This window comes from Myzus persicae, unplaced genomic scaffold (assembly GCF_001856785.1).
Source record: "Myzus persicae strain clone G006 unplaced genomic scaffold, MPER_G0061.0, whole genome shotgun sequence".
Taxonomy (NCBI): Eukaryota; Metazoa; Arthropoda; class Insecta; order Hemiptera; family Aphididae; genus Myzus; species Myzus persicae.
In genome coordinates, this window is record NW_019101427.1 from 80,478 (window position 1) to 103,532 (window position 23,055).

A 23,055-nucleotide genomic window follows, 5' to 3' on the forward strand; every position below is an offset into this window, starting at 1 on the left:
GCACGAAATACGTATTCGCTACAACAACTTTATTTAATGATTAAACTGAAGTGCAAAAAACGAATTACGATTTTGAAATAACGATGTGAAAAGGCCAAAATAATTATTAATTTAATTAAATAATTAATGTTTATTTTAGGGTAATATTTTAAGATACAGTTTTAAATGCCCACCATCATTTAACTAATAATACCCATCATTGCCAATTATTATTGCACAATATTATTGCTAAAATCAGAGCTTTGATGTAAATTTTAAAACATTCATTATTAATAAATAATATTTATAAGTTTATAACAGCAATTGGTATTTGTAACGGTACCTACTTAGTATTTATTTACAAAACTATATTAAGTGCATTTTCTTTTTTCAAATATACTGGGACTCTGGAAAAAAAGCGATGAAAGAATGCTATCATAATATTGACCTACATCAACTACACAATATTTAAATTTATTAATGTAATGAATGCCAACGAGTTATTAGAAAAATATAATAATATTCACACAATATGTGTAAATACTAAATAGTAGTAAATGATTTGAAAAATGTGTCATTATCACACATTTTCTGAGTGTCAGCCCTTTAAATTAGGGGACAGTAATAAATATTTTTAAAAAGCTTTATTAATTTATTTTCATAAACACCCCCCCTTATAAATTATGTTGCAATAAGAAATCTAAGACTTTAATATGAAGACAAAAATAGATCAAAATAACTTGATACTAATATACCACCATTTGTTAGTCATTACAGAAAGAAATATCCTGACATTATAGGTACCTACATACTATACTATAAATTAACTTTTATCATTAACATTTAATAACTCGTTTCATATGATACATTTTAAATATTTCAGTAATTGGTTATTACAATTTAAATTAACTATTTGAATTTTATGTAATCTCAAGTGTCTAAATTATTAAAACTTTTAATGAGTTATTACAAATATACAAACATTTCATAAATATTTTAGTTTATTTAGTTTATGGCGGATGAGCACCAATAAAATAAAAAATAAACAGTATCGGATTATTTTGTCTTTAAAATAAACTTAAATGTTATAATATTGCATTATGCGATTAAATGAAACTAGTTCGGTAAGTAAGCATTGGACATTGATTAACCCAAATAATGTCAACATTTTGTCAGCTATTTAAAATAGTTTTCAATTTTTTAAATCATTTCATGGGTATTCGTAATATTTAAATTATAGTGTTAGTGAATTTGCTGAGATTTTTTTTGGTCCCAAAATAGTTTTTTTAATTAAAAATTATGCATTTAAATAATAATTGTTATTACAGAATCATGTTTCACATTGATTATAATTTCCAACACCTATATATATAAAATAATTAAAATAATATTCCTAAACCACGTTTTTTTGTGTCTTTATATTCATATTATAATCACATGCTCAGAATCTAAAATAAATGTTAATGTAAATATTGGAACTATGATCAAATTGAAAACGAAGGGGAAATTTAAATATTGTCTTTATCAGAAACGTGCGAAACATAGCTAAATAAGTTCCATACTCTACAAGGTTTAATATAAGCAATATAGCATTATATAAAATTAGAATACATTTTAAAATTCGTTCACCTTTTCAACAATTGTTTGTACTTTTGTAGGTTGCCATTTTTTCTCAATGCATTGAGTAGATAAAATGTGTTTTTGTGATTGAGTTAAATTTAGTTATTACATATTTATTACAAGATTAATCATCAATTAATCGATAAAACACTTGTACTAACAAACTTAAATACTGCAATAACTTTCTATATTCTGCAGAAAAAAAACAAATTAATGATGGTCATTAATTTTTTATTATAGAATTATTATAATAATTTATTATTATTATTATTATTATTATTATTTATTATTATATTAATATATTAAGTATTATAATTAATATAATTATTATTACACTATACATCTAAACCAGTCCCGACGAGTCCTCATCTTAATGATGATTGTTATTGTACCAACCGATTTGATAAAATGTATATTTTATTTTAGAGTTGAATAATTTTGGATAAACGCATTACACAAATGAATACGCCTGACTATGGTTTTGGATACCGATAATTTTTTATGTCCCACCCTAGATTTCAAAATAAACCAGGATATTCTCTGAAAACTTTAGAAATTGAGATGAATGGGGAGGCTCTATGTTACAACCCTTTTGATTTTTAAACCAAACCAAACTTGACTTGGGGTACCGATTAAAAAAAACAAAAAAAATTGATATATTTGATGTTAGATTTAAAAATAAGACCAAGGAAATCAAAACTCATACTAAATTTGCCAAAGAACGATATAAAATAAAAAAGATTTTATTTAGGGTTGGGTTATTTAGTTTATTTCTTTTTTGTATTTGTTAATAATTTTATCGACATAGTATTTTTTTTAAAGCTATATATTTTTTAAGTCTTTGTAAATCTGAGTAAACACTTTATAATATAATCATATCACATCTATATTGATTATTACAATGCTAAAATTATTCGAAGAAATTATATATGTATATTGATAATTATATTATTATTGTTGGATATTACAAGATATAAACATATCTATTAGTTATAACTAATCATCAGGTGAAGATGACATAGCGGGGTCAAAGTAGTTACATAAACCTGTCCTAGATGATATTTTCTACAGTCCCTAGCGACCTATGTGGGTTGCCAAAGCTTATCCTATCGGGTTGAGAAGAAAACTGTGACACAGCCATTTAGGTCGGTTAGGACCCAGCAAGAGGTGTGTAATCTTCATATTTCTTGAATAGGACTTTAATGCTGAAGGTTCATTGGTTTGGCATTCATATGGTAGGTGGTATTTTTTGGTTCTAGCATCTACCATCCCGTGGGTGGCGGTGTAGCATGGACGTCGATATTATGTGATACAGGTATTAAATCCTTATTAGTTTAACTACTAAAACAGCCATTATGTAGGGTATCGTTCAACATCGATGGTTCTTTTGGATGAAATTCCACTTGATATCATCTGCAGTAAATCCTCAATGACGGTTCATCGAAAAAGGCGTTGAACATAAGTACGAACGATGGGGCCCAAAGTTTTAGTCTTAAGCCACGAGAAGGGCTGATTTAAGGAAATATGTTTGGACGTCTCCATCGCCTGCTACCTGGAATTACATTATCACTGAATTCATTCATTCAACTAACTCAATATATTCAAGAGTATAGTAACTATACTATAGTTGGTCTTGATGACTCGAATGTTGATCATTGTGTAATGAGAGTTTTTGTTGAAGAATGGATTTGCAGCAGTGATGGCCCATTTGTAGTTTGTACCAGTGAGAGCTGAGCAACTCATAAATTCATAGACGACTTGTTTCTTGTGTTTCTCAATCATTTCCTAGTTAAATGCACAAGTATACAATTATAATCGCATTTTCGTGTCAAATTTTATGTGCTTATTGGTGAGTTATTGGTTTTCGATTTTTAATAACCATATCGTTTACCAGACATTATCATAATATTTATGTGGAGCAAAGTGATGCCTTTCCACTCTGATTGTTCTAGGAAAATATTGAAGTTCATAGGTGGCATAAAATATGGCCTACAGTCCCAATTTTTTATTAATTGGAGTTCATTAATGAAATCCGGCTATTTAATTACAATGATGTGTTCAACATCAAAAAGCAAGAAGTGAAACATATTTTCAAACCATTTTATGTTAGTTTTTTTTTCCAAACATCTTTTTAATGTTCTTAAGTTTTTGTTATTATTTTAGTAACTTACATTTCCATCCATCATAGTATTATAACATTATTATACTGATGAAATATTGTATGGTATCTATAAATTGTCTGGTAAAAATTAAAATAGTCTTATCAGGTTAATTTATTCGTAGGTAATTTAAAACTTTTAATTATTTTTGTTACTCTTTATTTCTTATTTTTAATAAATTCTTGATCAAAGCCCTTTTTCCTTATATCCGGAAAATTAGTGCAGTCAGCTCAATTTAAAATAAGTTGATCCAAACTATGTATTTATCTTTGATATATCTATTTATACTGGCAGTCAGACGTCTTAGAGTGTATAGATAAAATCCAAGGATAGGTAATTGCGATGAATAATTACACCACTAGTTGTTTTATTCACATAGATAAGTTCGAAAACCCCTGTGATACTTATAGTATACAAACATATTTGACTGTATTATTTATATTGTGTAGGTAAAGCACTGCCTTTCATTAAATTATACAACAATTTTACTTACCTACTTCAAATAACTATTTACAAATTATATTATAATACATTGTTTCTCTATTAAAAAAAATTATATTTCTAATTACCTAAGAACTTCCTGTGATCGAAATCTTCATATTTGGATATATCAGCAGTCTCGTTGAAAGACCAGTAAGGACTTATTTCTTCCTTGCTTATTTCAGCTGGAACTATCGGTTTTGCATCTGTAAACATTTTATTAAATTTTGTTACACTTATCGAATTCAAACTCCTAAAAAATAATTAAATGTTAGTAAATAATTGGATCTAAAATTGGAAGGAGTTAAGTGAAACATCAGTGCATTTCAATGAAGAGTTCAATGATGTGTTTAAAGTATTGAACATAGTAAGGTATGATGACGGCGGAGTAACTTGTTTTTTTTTATACGTAAGATTGAGTTTAAAAAAAAAAATTCAATAAACAAAATTACAATCGACAATAATTTATCTCTTTAAATCTTAGTATTACGGATAATTACAAATCATATATGATTTATATAACTTTTAAATTATCTAAAAAATATATTATTGATTGATTAATTTATTATTGCCTACCTAGGTACCCAAATATAAATGAACTGATTTGGCATTATATTTTTTCTTAAATGCAAAATATAATGAATAAGGTATTTTGTAACATAGATTTTGGTAAATTAACTGTAATACAAAGTATTTTATGATTAAACTGTTCTTCACAATACAATATATTTTGAATACCTAATTTATTTTATTTTTTATTTTTATATAAATCTATTGTCTCATAATATTAGTTAAAATTTTATTTTTTGTATATTTTTACTAAAAATCATTTGAATGCATTAAAAGAGCTATATAATATATAGATGAGCTTTAAAAAATGTATAGGATTATTGCATTACTTATTTGTTATTATATTACTTAAATGATTATAGTAGTTATTGATAATTTTAGTTTTTATTGCCATATATTGTATTATTTAACTACACAATTTTTGTATAATACAATATTGTAAGTATAAATAAAGAAAAAAGCATGTATTTATTTATATTGATATTTTAGTTATGTGAGAAATTTGTATTATAAATTGTATTTATTTAATTTATATTCACTATTTAATGAATTTATATTTCAAACAGTGAACTCATGGACCCCCGCACTAAAATGTTAAATGGGGCTCAATATTCTGAAAGAAAAAATAAAAATAAAAATAAAATAAAATATATTTAAAATATTATTTAGATGACTATTAGAACTTTATAGAAAATAAATATAAATATATATATATACACACGTATATATTACAATAATTGTTAATAAATTGGAATTTATTTTCTAGCCAATATTTTTATAACAAAATTAAAACATTGTTAAATTAGTTTTCACTTTTCTGCATGACGAGTTAGAAATAAATTTGAAATGTCTCAGAAACTTTCAAACACAAACCTACTTGATATTTTAACATGCAAAGAGTAGGCACTTTTTTTAAATGCAAATAATTGACTCATTTAAGTTCTTCTCATATTCCTTAACTTATTAGAGTATGTCGTAGTAAAACTTTTAGTTTAAAATATAATTAATTAAAAGTTAATTATTAAGTCAGGTATTTCATTAATATCTTGACTAAATGTATACAATCCTAATGATAACTATATTAACGATAAGCATGATATACGTCTACTAAGTGCACACCTAAGCCTCTTTTGAACTTATTCTTTTTTTTTTTTTTTTTGGCAACTTTATGGCAACTGTGGCCATTAGCTATTAGTAGGTACTGTAGGTTTTTGTATTGATGGTTTTGTAGGTTTTTGGAACGGTAGGGGGAACACGTGTGTGTTTGTTTTGGCAGAATTTCGAATGGGGCACCCGTAGGTTTCTGCCATGCCCCGGGGGTGGGGGGATGGCAGCACTTGCTCTCCGGTCACCGCGACTTGTCCGGAGAAAAATGCCACCCGGTGGCCGAGGATCGAACAGCGACCGGCTGCGTCGCAGCGGAAGAGTCAGACCACTCGGTCACCTCGTCCCCCCGAACTTATTCTATTATCAGTATTATTATGCATAGTTTTAGCAATAACTTGACAACAAATCATTTTATACCTAATAGTATGATAGGTACCTAAACCTACTATGGGTTATCATATTTCTACTAAGAATATATTATAGGCTAGTTTACGGAAAAAATATTTGAGATATGGATATCGCTGATGATTAAATAGTCTAAAACTTCGATGGTACACGGGTGGTTTCAGACGAATGAAATAAATGATGACATTCAAGATGCTTAATAACGCTGTTCATTAAGCTCCCCCGCAATAACTTAAATTATGGAATAATATACCTCGTACACTGTAAACTCACTTCGATTAAGGTTGACTCTAATATGTCTTGCGCAATTCCAATTGGACAGATATGCTTGACTAATGTTAAGTATCAAAAAACATACGGCGAGGAGGACAAATTGTTTCAATGTTTTAATCGAAATGATACCCGCGGTGTTAATTCGCGTTATGGTAATTTATCACTAAAGTTCGCCAGAGTTTATTATAAAGTTTGTCGTTGTAACAAGTTTGCAAGAAGGATTTTACGACTAAAAGCATTTATTATTCGCTACAGGAAGTGAAAATGTTTTCCATTTTTTCCGGATGCCATTTTCTTTCTTATGGCAAAACATCAACGTTTTAAGTCGTAGCTATTTAAATGTATGTATAAGCGCACGACAGTAACTTTAAACTAATTTTATCAGTGCAGAATAATATGCACAACAATATAACGTTTTAAGCATTATTTACAACGAATACAAAAAAAAAATCAGGGAATTCGCTCAGCTATAGGTATCTTGAAAACATTAAAATTGAGTAGATCACTGTAATGGACAGGTTTAATTTGGACTTGATGATAAGTCGTCGAGTTCAAAAAACAGAGACTGTCTGTCAGCTATATTTTTTAAAGATTTATAGTATATTTATGCGTTATTAATAATTTATTTTTCTATTCTTCGTACAAAAAGTTGTATTTTTTTTCAAAAGAATGTTAAGAGCTGATATCAATTTATAAGTTAATAAAAAGTATAGTAAAACATATAAAATTTAGGTTCATAGAATAAAAAGCCTGCAATTAATCCAAATAATTTTAAAATCACATTGTGCTTATAGTAAATACAATTTACCTTATAACTTATAAGGTAAAACTATAGTTGAGGAAATGCAGTAAATCCTTATGAGTAGTATTTAAAAAAAAATTATTCTAGTTATTTTTCATTTGAATATCGGATTTCTTCTATATAGATAAATTTACAATTTGAAATAATGTTCGTAAGAAAAACTTAGACAAAAGCAGTTAACTTGTCTATTATCTAAATAAATTGTATTCGTCTTGGACATTTATTGCAAATATCTATTTAATAAGTTATAAAATATAATATAAGTTTTACACCAAAATAAATTTGGAGTTATCACAGTGCAACACTTAAAAGAACCATGTATTCTGTATGCGTAATGTCAAGATTGAAAGTCAAAATCAAAAAATATGTAATTAGCTAAACTTTTTCTAAGTTGTTTTTTTTTAAATCTCAAGTGTTGCTTATTTAATACCTGAATGGGCTGAATGACGACGGTTAATTTTTGGGCTAGAACGATATGTATTTCGCTCAGAAAACTCTACTACAAACCAACTGACCAAACTAGTTAATAAGTTATCAATCTCATCAAATAGTAAGAATGAACTTCTGACATTGAAATATTTAATTTGACTTTGTAAAGGCGAATGATAAAGTTTATCACAGAGGCATACTTAACGAACTACTATAATCAAAATATGTCCTTTTCAATGTGTCAAATTAGTGGGGTCCTTCCTAAATGAACAAGCTTTTTCAACACTAAATCTTCATCACGTAACAACTTAGCTGGAGTTTCATAAAAATTCTTTAAATCTCCTATAATATTTAAAATTTATCTGAATAAAATGTCTTCAACGACCATAAAGAATATACCATTTCGTAGACAATAGGTACCTACTATATTTTTTCACTCCAGTACAAAAAAAATATCACACTACAAATAAAATCCTAGTCGTCCCAGATCAATGTTGGTGACCTTCAGTGACTATAGCCTGGCTGAAGGAGTGAAAGATTTTGGATAACCCGGCTAATGTTTACTTAAAGAAATACATACAACGAAATGAGTTAAAAAAATAAATGGACATGATGTTGAATGGAACAGGTGCGTCAGTTAATACTTCGGAGTAACATAATTTTTCTCCAAACTCACATTTCACAAGCATTTCATAAATATTTACAATGACACAATAGAAAAATCTGAGTGTTGTATACACCGAGCACTTGACTCAAAAAGTTACTGATTTTTGCAATCTGTCATACCAATCAATACTAATATACAAGACAATCAGTCGAAAAACCAGCACGAATGAGGTAAAGTCGTCGATGAATCATGTGACCTGCCACCGATAGTCGTACCATTCAACTGGAATTGAAAGCTATACAAAACTAAAACTGTGTTTTTCATGCGGCTCACACAACTTGCCCACTCCGGTTTACTTATCTAAGTCTTGCTACTTGAAGTCTGGGTGCGCCTTACCAATGAACTCCACGTTTATAAGAGTGCACATATTTTCGTGGTTCATCCTGTCCATTTTATGCTAGAGTACACATAATATTTTGAAATCGCATTTTGTAATACAGCATCGTTCTACCATCAGACCGACGATATTGGATCACTACACGTAGCTTAATCAAGTCTTACCAGCTGAGGTTGACCTTTCTAACCCAACACTTGTATCTAATAGTATAACTTTTACACAGATCAATAAATAGAACGTGATTAAATTGAACTAACAAGTTGTATTAGTAAACTAAGAGGTCCGCCGACATCCGGTTTTGACGATTCAATAATGCACAATACATTATAGATACTTACAGATAAATCGGAATAAGGTCTAGGCTGAACGCCACTTTTGAGCCAGGAGAACTGCGTCCGTCTAAACTAGCGGTCAAACGCGAGGAGCAAAAAACCAAAATTGCTCTATGGCAGGCAAGGAGGGAAGCGACCTCAAAAGCCGCATGGACGCGCCGCGCCATTCCGGATATAGGTAGATGGCTAGGCAGAACTGTACCGTTAGTGCCTCTGACGTTTCACATGACACAGGCATTAACGGGCCACGGATGCTTTCAATGGTACCTGAACCGGATGGCGAGGGCTGACAGCCCACACTGCTACCAGTGTTTGGATAACTCCGACACCGCAGAGCACACATTGTTTGAGTGCTCCTACTGGGACCGATTCCGCGACCAGCTGAGCGCCCAGTTAGGTCGTCGACCGACCGCGGCTGATCTTCCTCGGATTATTTGCGGCCCAGAGTTTGAAATACTCCCGGCGGATCTCACTGAGAAGTCCGCGATACTAAGAGACGCCGAGGAACAATTCAGGCTGTTTTACGGTATGGTGGAAGGCATTCTGTCCGCGAAAGAAGAGGAGGAAAGAGCCCGGCAGACCGTCATAGCCCGAGACGCGACGGCGGAAGATGAGACCTAGACTATCTTTAATAATACAAAATGGAAGCATAATGTGATAGTAGTGAGTGGGAGACTGGCCCACCTCTGCTAATAAGGTCTTTGTATTGATTATTCAATAAACGATGGGGGCCGGAGGAGAAGTATTGGCAACATGGTTCCTTCTCCGGTCCTCGATACCATGGAAAAAAAAAAAAAAAAAAAAAAAAGATAAATCGGAATAATATTTTCTGACTCGGCACCAAATGGATAATATATTATTGTGATTATATAACAATGGTTCATCTAACGTGCATAATACCATTTTTTTCTTGATAAAAAAAAAATACTTTAGTGGAACTTTTACCCATTACACATGTGCATTTCGTGCTCCATTTGTTGTTCGTTGGAGCACTATTTGTGTCATAACGTGTACAAATTTATTTCGATTTTTATTCTCTTACTGTCATTATCAGTTTCGTTTGGATCTGATTATTATTATGAATATATATTTTTTTTTTGTTGAATCTTGTTTTACATCATTAATGTCCAAATATATACTGCGAGTAAGTCTGAGGTTATAATATTTAGAATAATTGTCATCACTGAAGTAATTTAGCGTTATAGCGTAACCGTTGTACGACATCTTATCCGTGGCCGTCTTCGGTGGTCTTAATAATTATAACTACTAACCTCTAATAAGTCCACAGAAATGAAATAAGTAACTGTCGTCATCAGAATATTCACCAAAATAAACTGCCAAAGTATAAACAATAAAATACAATAATAATTAAACCTTTTCTACTCACTTCTCTTTTCTCTGAAATTTGTATGAAAAATTATAATCAAGCTAAGGCTTTATTTTGCGTACAAATAAAAAAAGTTGTCACGTTCTTCATCAACGTGAATTTCAACTTCTCCTTCATTGTCCAAATTCATTAAAAAAAATATTAATAACAATTTAAATCTGCAAATCATTTTGGAATTCTAAATAAAAAAAAAGAAAATGTTGAAAATGCAATGAAACAAGATTTTTCACTAAATCACAGTTAAAAAAAGCCTTAAAATCTTCTTTTCTGTTTTGGTTAGTCGTTTATATCTTATTGAAGTGAGAAAAAAATCAATTTGTTTAGTAGGTGAAGATAATTTTTTTGTAAATCTACTAAAAATGCAGACACCAAATGCATTGCATTAAAGAGAACTTAAAGAAGACAAATTTGTTCGCGTTGTCATTCATAATCACTATTGTGTATTTGCTGTAAAAATAAAAATAAACCTAAAAAGTATATGATGTAAAATAGATTGGGAAAGTACATACGCAAGTTATAAAAAAATTGAAAATACAATTTAAAGTAAAATATAATTTTATTTGATAAAAATATAATGTGAATTGTATTTTGTGTTACGAATAATTATTTTAAAAATTGTTTTCATCTCCATGAAAATAATAAATTGAATACCTTAAAGTTTTTAATAAATGTAATTTTCTATAATACGTTGTCCAACGCAAAGAGTCTTGCACAATGTTATATATTCAATTTTCCATGAAATCTTATACGAAACTATGTAAATTTCTAAAAAAACCTTGTGAGATCTCATGAACAATTATCCAAAATAACAGTTTATTATTATTTTAATATTTTGTTATTTAGCTATCAATAGTTTTACATTTAATTTGATATGTGCATCGTTGTCACTTTCAGTTAAATTCCTAGAATTTGTTTATCGTTATTTATTTTGAGTAAATGTTTATTTTAGTTGTATGCCATAATAATATTAAATATTAATTCAATTATTATAGAATTAATTATTAAATAGGTTAAATACACCTTTCAAATTAAAAAAAAAATGTGTTAAAACCACAACCAATACCTTTGTTAAAGCAAATACTATATTATATTATAAATTATAAAATATTTAGGTAGTAATAGTTATAATATTATAATATATAACTTAACTAAAAGTCAATATCGAGGTACGGTGTAAAAATTTTGGTTTAGGAATACCTAGCTAATGTAAATATTTAATAAAAATCAATTATGTAATAAAAGTGTACCCACGTACTAGTTTACGAAATGTTCAATTTGTGTACCTTAGAACTGAAAATTTAAGACAAAGATCTTTGTAAGTAGTTCATTTATTATGACCAAAAAACCAAGAAACTATACAAACATGGAAATCAGTTCTTATAGATATTTTATGTTTAAATATGGAGAAAATTAGATATTTGAAAAAATAATAACGATTTTAGTTGTTTTGTTGTAATTAAAAAATATTATTGCTGAGTACACAAAGCTCTTAAGATATTATATTATATTGTATAGAACACAATGAAGTTTGCAAATGCAATTATTTTTTCAAAAATTAATTCAACCTTCTGTAGTACTAATGAATAATAATAAAATAAACTATTTGAATGACCATAATGTCATACAAATACTAAGCAATATTATATACCTAACCGTCTTTGCTTGGAACTGTTTATCGTACCTATACGGTAGTTTTATAAAATTTAATTTAAAATATTTAAAACATCTATTACAGTGGCTTTTCAAGACATCTAATATACAGAAGACCGGAACCTATTTTCAAAGCTTTCTTTGTCTTATAAATATTCGATGACAAAATGTTTACACATTTCGTCATTAAAAAAAAAAATAAAATGATTAATAATAGTATCGAAATAATAAAAAATATTATTCGTGGGGGTTTGAAGCTTTTTGCCATTGCGCATATTATTATTTGTTACAGACAAATGCTTTTGAATATTTGTTTTGATAATAGTTTCTTTAAATAATTGTTTAGATTAATATTTTAAGCGGTTTATACTATGAACCTATATACATCGTTCTTCGCTACTACACGGTATCTTCAAAGGTAATTTGAAATAAGATTATAACAATTATTATATAGTGTATACAAATAAATTGTTAATGAAAAAATTAGTCCAACGTTTCTTTTACTAATATAATCATGACTCATAAATCACTAATATCAATGTGAATATAAAATAAAACATAATTATAAATATAGGCTGAGAGACCGTCTCTACTCATAATTGTTTTTTGTTTGTCAGTGTAAGATATGTCAGTGAATTTAAATTTAAAGCATCTATGGCGGTAACCGACTCAAAGGTACACCCGACAACACTTCTATACAGCAGAGTAACTTTCACGGTTTTTTGTGTGCGGATTTCAAAAATAGATATAAATACAAAAATCCAGCGAGTGCTATTTTAAATTGCTTATTTATTTATTTATTTTTTTTTAGTGATGACTTTATGGTATTTCCAACCATTTGTTACATTACATAGCTATATAATAACAAAGGCAACTTAAACATACATCTCTGCCTTTCACATATCACGACGAGTACTTTAAAAACCCCACCCAGCACTTAAATGCATTCTTTGATGGGGTAAGAAGATGAGAGAATCACAAATGAATGGCGCTTTAAAGTTTTCTGATGTTTCGTTTTATTAAGAAATATGATGTCAGATATTATATCTTGTTATTTTATTTTTGTTGTATGTGTTATCCATTCTGTGATCCATTCAACACAAAGCAATTTATATTAGTATTATATCACAGATTAAACAATAAATACAATTTTTTTTGATTTTAGTTCACCTGTTATAATATCATTATGAAAATATTTTATTAAGCACTCTTGTGTGTTATTTTAGCTTTAAAATTCAGATATCAAAGTATTGGTTCTACAATCATGACAAGTATGTAATTGTTATTTATTTATTTTTTTTTGCTTGTTAGATACTTTTTCTAATAATAAAAAAAAGCTAAGATCATGAACTTTTAGAGAGGTGTGCGACACTGAGAGTGTTTGCTAGTAAATTGGATCTAGTTTTACTTTCGAGGTCGTAAGTAGAAATTTTCTTGTTCTTTATAAAATAATCATGAAAAACAAAAATATACTATTCTTTTCTTAAAATTTTTAATAACACATAGTGAAACCACGATAACTCGAACCTCTTTAAGTAAAATTTAACTTGAAGGAATGTCTATCACCTAAATTTCAATTTATTTGTAGGTACACCATTGAATCAATATATGCCCAAACGTACAATTTCACTGTGCTACTAAAATAATTAATTATTAACGACGGCTCCAAAAAAACAGGATTACCACTTTCTATTAGAATTGTGATTTGTCGTACAATTATTAACCGTTGGATTCAAATTTAACTTATCCATTACACTGAAGAACCATGAATGCTTACAATTAACGATGTACACTAGACACTCACCACTTTATATAATACAACATAGCAATTACCCACTTGACGGCTTTTTAAAAAATAATATTAGAAAATTCGGTTTGAATATTTATTATGCATTAAATAATTGTACAAACAATGAAATAAAGGTTTACAAATTCATATATAAATAAATAAGTATAAATTAGATTACCATCAATAAATCTAAAATACACTGATTTTTTTAAATTTCATATTATATACGTAACCAACTTTCTTAAATTAAAATAATTTATATCAAACATATTTGGTACCTAACCATATGGATCTTTATTAAAAATGAGAATCATTTTCGAGATCATAATCAAGACATTTTGACTGTTTTATTTTTTCCAAACAATGTGACACATTTCTTATAACTATATACTATTTGTTAACATAACTTAAACATAAATGTAATAATAAAAATAATATTTATTACACGCAGTTATTTCTTCTGTAGAGCAATTGAATCGCAGCTACGTGGTTAAAGGAAATAAATTACATTATAAAAACGATAGTAATACATAATGTAATACGGATAGTCGAAACTAGCCCTGAAATGTCGAGGACGCTACCATTTTGGATAATTTACCACCTTATATTATGACAAAATGCTAATATATTCTAAAATCGTAATTATACATAAGACAAACGACTTTGAAAATACAAACAAAAACTTGTGCCGAAATGTGTAGTAAAAAGCCTTATTTATTATCTTAAATAATCTAACCAATAATAATTCCATAACGACTGATTTACATTCATCCAATGAACGATTTCAACAATTATTGGTATTTGTATTGTTGGTATAAGTCTCAAACTATGTGTTTGTTACACACACTTCAATAATAAAATGTCGATTCAGTGGTATTCAAGACAGATAAATGCCCACATGTTCAAAAACGTATATATTATTAAAAAAAATTTAAAAATCTAAACTGGGTGACCAATCAGAGTTGAATTGTTGACGTCTATCTTGTGAGGGGAACCTCACATGTTTTGATTATGAATAAATAATTGATAAGTGTATTATGGAATATAAGATGGCAAATTAAAAGAGACATTTTAATTTTCGTAAACGAAAAGGATTTTTTTTGAGGTATGAAGTTGAATTATTTTATAGACTGTTGGATTTCATATTGTTGCGTGTGGCGGCGCGGTGTCTGCACTCAGGGAGTGTACACACTGGCCGGCTTTGCTAGCTCTCGGATGGGTGACCACCAGGGATTTTCAGCAATAAAATTCTCGCCACATATACAATACGTGTTCCAACGCCAACGTTCCCCAAAATTAAACAGTTAATGGCCATAGTTGTTGGGCTTTAGTTCAACAACAAAAAAAAAATTATACTGACAGACAGTTATTGCCATACCTAACTACCCAAGTCATCGGCTGGTTTGCATTTTTAAATTGTTACATATTTCATTTTAGAGCACTTAAGAGAAAAATTATTTTAAAAATATGTTATTTTGTCACATAATTCAATAATTATCAGTATTCGGAATGGTGTAATTTGACCCAGTGTTTTGATTAAATATGCAAACAATTGGATAGTTTTTAATTTTTATAGAATTATAAAATAACAAAGCTTTTTAATTTTCATAAGTATTGAAAAATAATGAGTTTTTAAAAATTCATTTTAATTAATTTAGGATATTACATAAATTAGATTAGGTAAGTACAATGTTCGGCTATTATAAAAATATGGTATCTAATATATATTTCTATGGGGAAATTATTTATTATGGTTGTCTGATGTTCTGTTTCTTCTCGCTTGCATTTTAATTACAATCTCTGAAATTATTTAGAAAGAAATTTGGGTAGTTTAAAGAGTTTGAACAATTATAAATTCAATTAAGGTGTTTGTAGATATGTTTATTATGTTTATTCTATTATAACTATAAAAATAATTATTGTAGATAGTTGTTATTTAGATACATTTTATGTTTGTTGAATACTTAAATGTAATTTTTAATAATATTTGAAAAATAACTCATTAGTTGTGTAATTGTGTAGAATTGATTGTTCAGTGATTCCCTTACATATCGTAATAATGCTAAAATAAAAAAAAAAATAAAGATAAATTGAATTGCAAAAATGTTTATTTTCTACACGATACACCGGAACAGTTTTTAATAGTTAATTATGTAACTTTGCTCATTTTATAATGAAAATATGACTTAAATTAACTAAAAAAACAAAAACAAATTAGTAGTTATTATTTTACTACTATTCGACAATCAGCTTTTCTCTTTCAAACTGTACATTTATTAATTTCTCCTGTATATATTGGTTATAACACTTATAAGTGGAGTTCAGATGTTGCACATTTATAAGCCTCTAAAAAAGCACTTCAAATAATGAAAAAAAGATCCTAAAAATACTAAAAAGAGCACCTAAAATTATAAGCTAAATAGATAGGGACCTATATATAAACAATTATTTTGAAACTCTAAAAAACTCATTATTTTAGGTTTTATTCATATTATTTAAAATAATATATTAGCACTTGGAAGGTACTATGAATATTATAGGATGTTCTAATTTCTAATTTTTTGTTACTCACTTATATTTACTTGGTTTACTTGGTTTACTCTTTATTAAGACAATACAGACGTTGTATGAATCGGAACCACATATATTATAGCTTCATATTATACTAATATAAAAAAGAGATATTAAATTCCACCATAATGCAAACTCTATTTATAACCATCTTAAAAAAGATAATATATTATAAAAAAGCTTTGTTAGCAATACTGTTATTTTTCCGTAATAATTATTAGTTATTACATAGTAGCCTTATTAAAATTTAAACTATACATAACTATAGTCTATAACAAATATTTTTTGAATAATCTTTGGTATCAGGTATTTTCCAAACACTTACGAACATAATGTAATATATCATTATTGTTTTTAAGTTTTGAGTCAACACCGACCCACCTTGGAATAAAATTGTGAATCGTGAAAGTGTGGAGTTGCCATGGTTTATTTAGGCAATAGCTTAAAATCAACCTAAAGATTTTAAAAATGTCATTGTATGTATAAAATATGAAAATATATTATGTAAACATTTCAATTTTAAAGTCTCCCATAAATAATATTTTTGAATTCCAACAAAATATTAAAATTGTTATTCATTATTTAAATATCTAATTTCACTGAAATTTGGACATAAATGTATAAAATAAAAAAAAACAGATAATCTAACATACTAAAACATTTTTAAGTTAGTCTATAAAAATTGTATAAAATGATTCGCTAACATTTTCTATCGAGATTTATACATGTATGATATACATATATCCTATGTAGAAAAAAGCTAAATAATTCAAAAATGTAAAATAGCTTAAAAAGAGTCAATATATTTTTAAAATTATACCAAGTATAGCAAATGCTGATATCAGCATTTAGTAGAAACTTCAAGTTTCAACTGTTATATTTTGTTTTTGAATTGTGTACAATGACATAAGAAAAACTTGTTAAAAACTGGTATTGTTTTTGCTGTACTTCTCTCATTTTTTATCCAATTATTATCAGTGAGTACTTGGAATTTTCACTTAAGACACCCTCAAAGTACCAACTGGATTAACTTTCTTAATAGAGAAAATATTTAAGTTGAAAGTCCAAGCATTTTTACTGCCTAAAAATCTGATGACAAAGACAAAAAAAAAACACGCCATTGTAAAATCAATTCATTTATCGCTTTCTCTCAGAATAAAAGAATTTAAATTGCAAAACCCCCTTAAAATAATGGTGACTATAATACAAATTTTTTTTTGATTTAGAAACATCTATTATGATTTCATAATTGATTAAAATATTTAAGGGGGGTTTTGGGGAGTCAACTTTAGAAATTCAAATGCAAACCTATACTTTTTTTAAATAGCTCTCAACCATAGAGTTTTGGGTTAATTAATTTTTATAGATGTATATATGTAATATGTATCATTAAGTCAAAATACTAGGGCGTTTTATAACTTAAAAGTATTTTATATTATATTAGACTATTTAAAAAAAAATAACTTTTTGTAACTGAGTCGTTAATTTTATTCACCATCTTAACTTAAAACTTACAGAATTCAATATAACTATTTCTTATTTTTTAACTTTAACTGAAAGAAATTTAATTGAATTTACTTAACTTGTAACAGTTTATTATTTTCATTAACTATCCTAACCTTGCATATTCGTTCATCAACAAAGAAGTTAATAAAAAAAAAAATAATGAATTGGCGTACAACACGACAGGATACAATCGGAGTTAACATATCATTAGCAAGACGTGTAATAATCATGAAGATGTTTTAAAATGAAAAACATACAAATGGACATCACATAAAAATCAAAAAAAAATAATTTAATTTTTGCATTATTAATGTATATCGGTTGTATGCATGTAATAGTATTTGATTGAAATAATATAATTTTTCCAAGTTAAATTAATAACATATAGGTAATATAAAACTCATGGAAATATATTTTGATTATATCGACAAAGCAAATCGTTTTTAATGTAAAATGTATCACAGCTTACTATGCCTGTACAGTATACGTAACAATTCAATATAACGCGATGAGTATAAATTAACTCTGCAGCTGTAACGACTGAAATTCTATACCGCATATTATTATTATTATTATTATTATTGTGAACATACTGTATTATTCTTTATATGAAATCATTGTTGTAAGGAGGAAACGTCATGGAAGCTATATTACCGCGGAGCAATAACCATTTTGTCGACATGACGGCTTTCGCAGCAGTGTTCATAAGTCGTGAGGTCGTCGTAAGGGGCTGAACGCGTGGAGTACCAATTGTTATATAGGAATTCCCATGGAAAACTATTTCAAATTTAAACTTTCCCGAGACACATGTGCTTTGCACATTTAATTAGATACGTGGCGCCACTTTGCTCCGTATATAATATATTTATATATATATATATATATATATATATATATGCTGGTTTGGCGGACGAGCGGAGACCATGGTGGGGTGATACAAAAGCTTTCGGGGGTAAAACGTAACGAGTAATATTTTATTTCGTGTTTAACGACTGAAAAATTCGTGTAACGTCGTCAATTTACTAAAACCTATCTCGTGAGCTGGTAGGCAGAAAAAGTATGTACCTACACCATAGACGTCAGGCGCCGCTCTGGAAAAATCGCATTGTGAAAACAACTACCCCATCAATAATTCGTTTCGCTGTTAAACCGAACGTAACGCCAAAGTAATCAATGGGCACGGTCGCAGCACAGCAGCAAAATCGTCTAATTTACAATTTTCGAATTCCTGTCGCGTCGCAATAATTGAATATTATTCTTACAGTGTCGTCGCTGTTCGAGAATGAAGATCTGTTAGTAACATGTTTTCTGTAACACGGTTTTGTGAGCTCATTGCATTGTCGTTGTTTTTCTTCAAAAAATCACGTCCACCCCCTGCAGGACGATTGTTTCTCAGCACTGCAGGCTAGGGTCTCTAAACTCCAAACGGATGTCGAAAAACGTCTGGTCGACTGCGTTTGTGAAAAAACAACGATATAGGCTACCTCGTTCGAGGAATGTAACACAACATATTATTTTTCGTTATTATGGAATCTATATAAAATTTTATTTTTTAATTCAAGTGGTTGAAAGTATTAGCGGTATTGTGTTCAAATTTAAACGACTGAAGTCGCTACGAAGTGCTTTTAACGTGATCGGACGTTGGAACTATATAAAATAATATAAAATATTATGTAGCCGCTTCCGCGAAAAACGCACTACAGCGATTTTCCGAGTAACTTAAATTTAGCGTGGGTAATACAATATTGTGAATACCGAATCTCATTTAAAGTTTCCAAATGTGCAACGATTTTGCTCTCGCAATATTTTACAATGCGTGGTAGGTATGTTTCTAATCATCTTAAGACTGTAACGTTTTGGCGACCAAACATTGAAATGAGAAATTTTCTGAAGAAGTAGAAGTCGAGTACCGATGTCGGGACCAATATTTTATTTCTATTGCTAAATCTCATAAAAAAAGTTTAAAAATCTAATCTGGTCGCCAACGGTGATTATATATTTAGTTATCTGTTGACTGTTAGTAAAGTTCTATGCATAAATTTTATGATAAAAAAAAAATACGGCTTATTCATCAAGTGCTAAGAACCAATAATAATATTATACATATAAATCAATATAATTGCATGTCATGTGGCGAGAAGAACTTTTTTCATTAATTTAATATATTAAGTATGATTTTTACTGTATTATATGCTTAGTTATTTGTCATTTTAATTTAAACCAAATACAGTACTGAAAACTAAAATTGAAAATTATATAGATGGACGTTTCATTATGTTATACGTAGATAATACCTACAGGATTACAGTACAAATGTATATTATATATATATATATATATATATATATATATATATGTGTGTGTGTTAGTGGAAGTTCTCAACTTTTTTCTGTTCTATACAATAGTAGTATTGTTGGTTGAAGTATATTATTATTTTCTCAAATCCGAGACAACTGTATAAATAGGAATTAAAAAATAAAGTATTAAGTACAAATAAAATTTGTTTTAAAAAGATAGTTCTGAAAGTAGTAATACCATTAAAATCAAATCGAGAGCTATAATAACATAATTTATATGTAGTAAGTACTCAAGACCCTCACAATACAACGAATAATTGACAATCGACATTGTAGTCCTCTATTTTGTTTTTTTTTTTCGTAGAAACTAAGTATGCCTCATCCATAAGTACCTAGTAAATTGTCTATTTTTTATTTTTTTTATTTTTATTCTGCTCTTATTAGTAAAAATAATATTATCTATTTATTAGATGTCTTAAATACACTGAGCTAAAACACTCCATTGTATTAATTTAACATATACAATACTAAATACATTTTATTTCAATATTGAAAAATGATTAATTTTATTTTTTGAAAATGCGAATATACTCGGCCATTATAAAATCATATTTTTGAGAGCTAACCTCAAATAGTGTACTCCTGATAAATTGTATGCTTATTTTTAGCACCTATAATAATTATGCATTGATTAATAATATTTTTGAATAAAAAAAAAATGTGTTATTATAATAGCTCATTAGAATAATTATAGTATTTAATTTGTTCAGTGTACATTTTCTCCTTATAGTTTTAAATGTTTTAAAAGACCATTTGTATTTTAATGTTAACTATTTTAATGAAGAAAATAATTCAGTTGTAAATATTAGGTATGTTAATAATATTTTGTAATAAAGAATACATTAATGTAGGATCTCACCAATATCCATAAGAACTAAAACAAACTTTAAAATATTTAACAATCCATTTAACATCAAACTGCTCTCATAAACTGGAATCAGCTGCCTACCACTAGGTCGTTATGTTGTAATGAGATGTTCAGATTATCGAATTGTTGCAAACACTAACATTATAATTGAATACATTGTAAATAATGCACGGACAATCCACACAGCAATGCAGCTGTATAAAACATAATGCAGATTACAAAATTGCGTACTATATGCTGAACCAAGCTTATATTGGAATTTATTTTGGAAAGGCGGTATATTAATAGTACCCACTGTGTGGTTGATATATGATTTCTATTTTCGCTTAGCTGTATAAGTCTGATTAGTGCCTCACGGTTTATCTAAAGCGCTATCGTGTACTAAGTGAGTGATATATACATCAGCTGTACAGATAAGTGTATTAGTACTTTATACATTTATGCTGAGAAATGAGCATCGCTGTAATGCGCACTGTACGCGCCTGTAGACCAAATACAATAATAAATTGTCGGTACATTTTGGGACCAGTTCACGAGACTATAGTTATAGTCAGGATCAAAATATTTCGGGAAAACAAAAAAGAAATAAATGTCACCGGTGGAAGCTCGAGCTCCATACCGAATATCATATACGTACCTCCATATTATTATAGTTTTCTTTTGCAGTTTAAATGTGCAATCGATTTAATGGTGCAGGATGTATGAATTAACCATGTCATGAGTTTTTTGTGAAGGTAAGCAGAAATGCAGCTCCACAGTAGATATTGCACTTTTTATGAACTATATAGATTCATCATTCGTTTTTGGTAGGTTTCGCTTTTATTTATTTCAGAAGAAATTTGATCTAATATAACAATATTATTATGTTTTCATCTTTTTCAAATTTCTGTTTTGATTGCATATTGTACTTTTCTGCGATTCAAACTACAGTATTTTAATGATATAATTTATAGTTTAAACTGTAAAGCATAGTCTGCACTCTGCACGTTATAAATTCATATTTCTACATATATATTAATACATATATTTATTTGCGTTATCTATGTTCTGTAGTGTTCTACCCGTTCACATACTTAATTACACCACTTATATATATCATATAGGTAACGGTAGTAGTGTTTTTTAGAAATAAATAAATTACATTTAATGGAGGCACCGCTATAACATAAGATATTACACAAATGCACCTACAATCGGCTGATTTTAATATCAGTCAGGGGAAAATGGTGAGTATTACCTCGAGCTTCGTCCTCAAATGACGCAACTGCCTTATATGGGATTATGGTAATGTATCCTTTTTACTATTGATGTGTTTTATAGGTTGGACAAAACGTTAAGGAAGAGCGTTGCTTCTAAAATGGTGCTCAAACATTTCCCTCTAACCCGTGCAGTAGATAATTTTGACCACCCACCACCCATCACCTACCAGTTTCACAAATATCTAAGTTGCAAATTTGTTTAACCATCTATAACTAGAGGCCATAATTTAGATGAGGTTGCTTAGGGACTTGTACATGGCAGTTAACAGGACCACCCACCCACCATTACTGAGCACCCATACAACATTGCACTACTTGGTAAGCAGTGTACGCGATACTGCACAACTACGGCGTACCTAACGTAAACGTTGCCAGTTGAGCATAATGTGTGTTGTTTCGTAGAGCGTTGTTGCATATTATTTTGTTCACATGTTTTGTGAATGTTTTATGTATCATATTCTATATTGTATACTGTATATGTATACAGGCCTCCTACATCAAATTGTGG

General features: G+C 28.6%; 1 protein-coding gene across 2 annotated transcripts in view; it reads right to left on the bottom strand.

Annotated features, from left to right (window-relative positions):
- The window catches only part of LOC111029050 (hemicentin-1-like), a 214,726-nt gene that overhangs the window by 79,194 nt on the left and 112,477 nt on the right, over positions 1-23,055 (bottom strand). For both annotated transcript variants that reach the window (XM_022307883.1, XM_022307884.1), the window contains exon 4: positions 4,328-4,444. In XM_022307883.1, the coding sequence (XP_022163575.1) occupies positions 4,328-4,444 (117 nt within the window). The remainder of the gene's footprint in view (positions 1-4,327; positions 4,445-23,055) is intronic.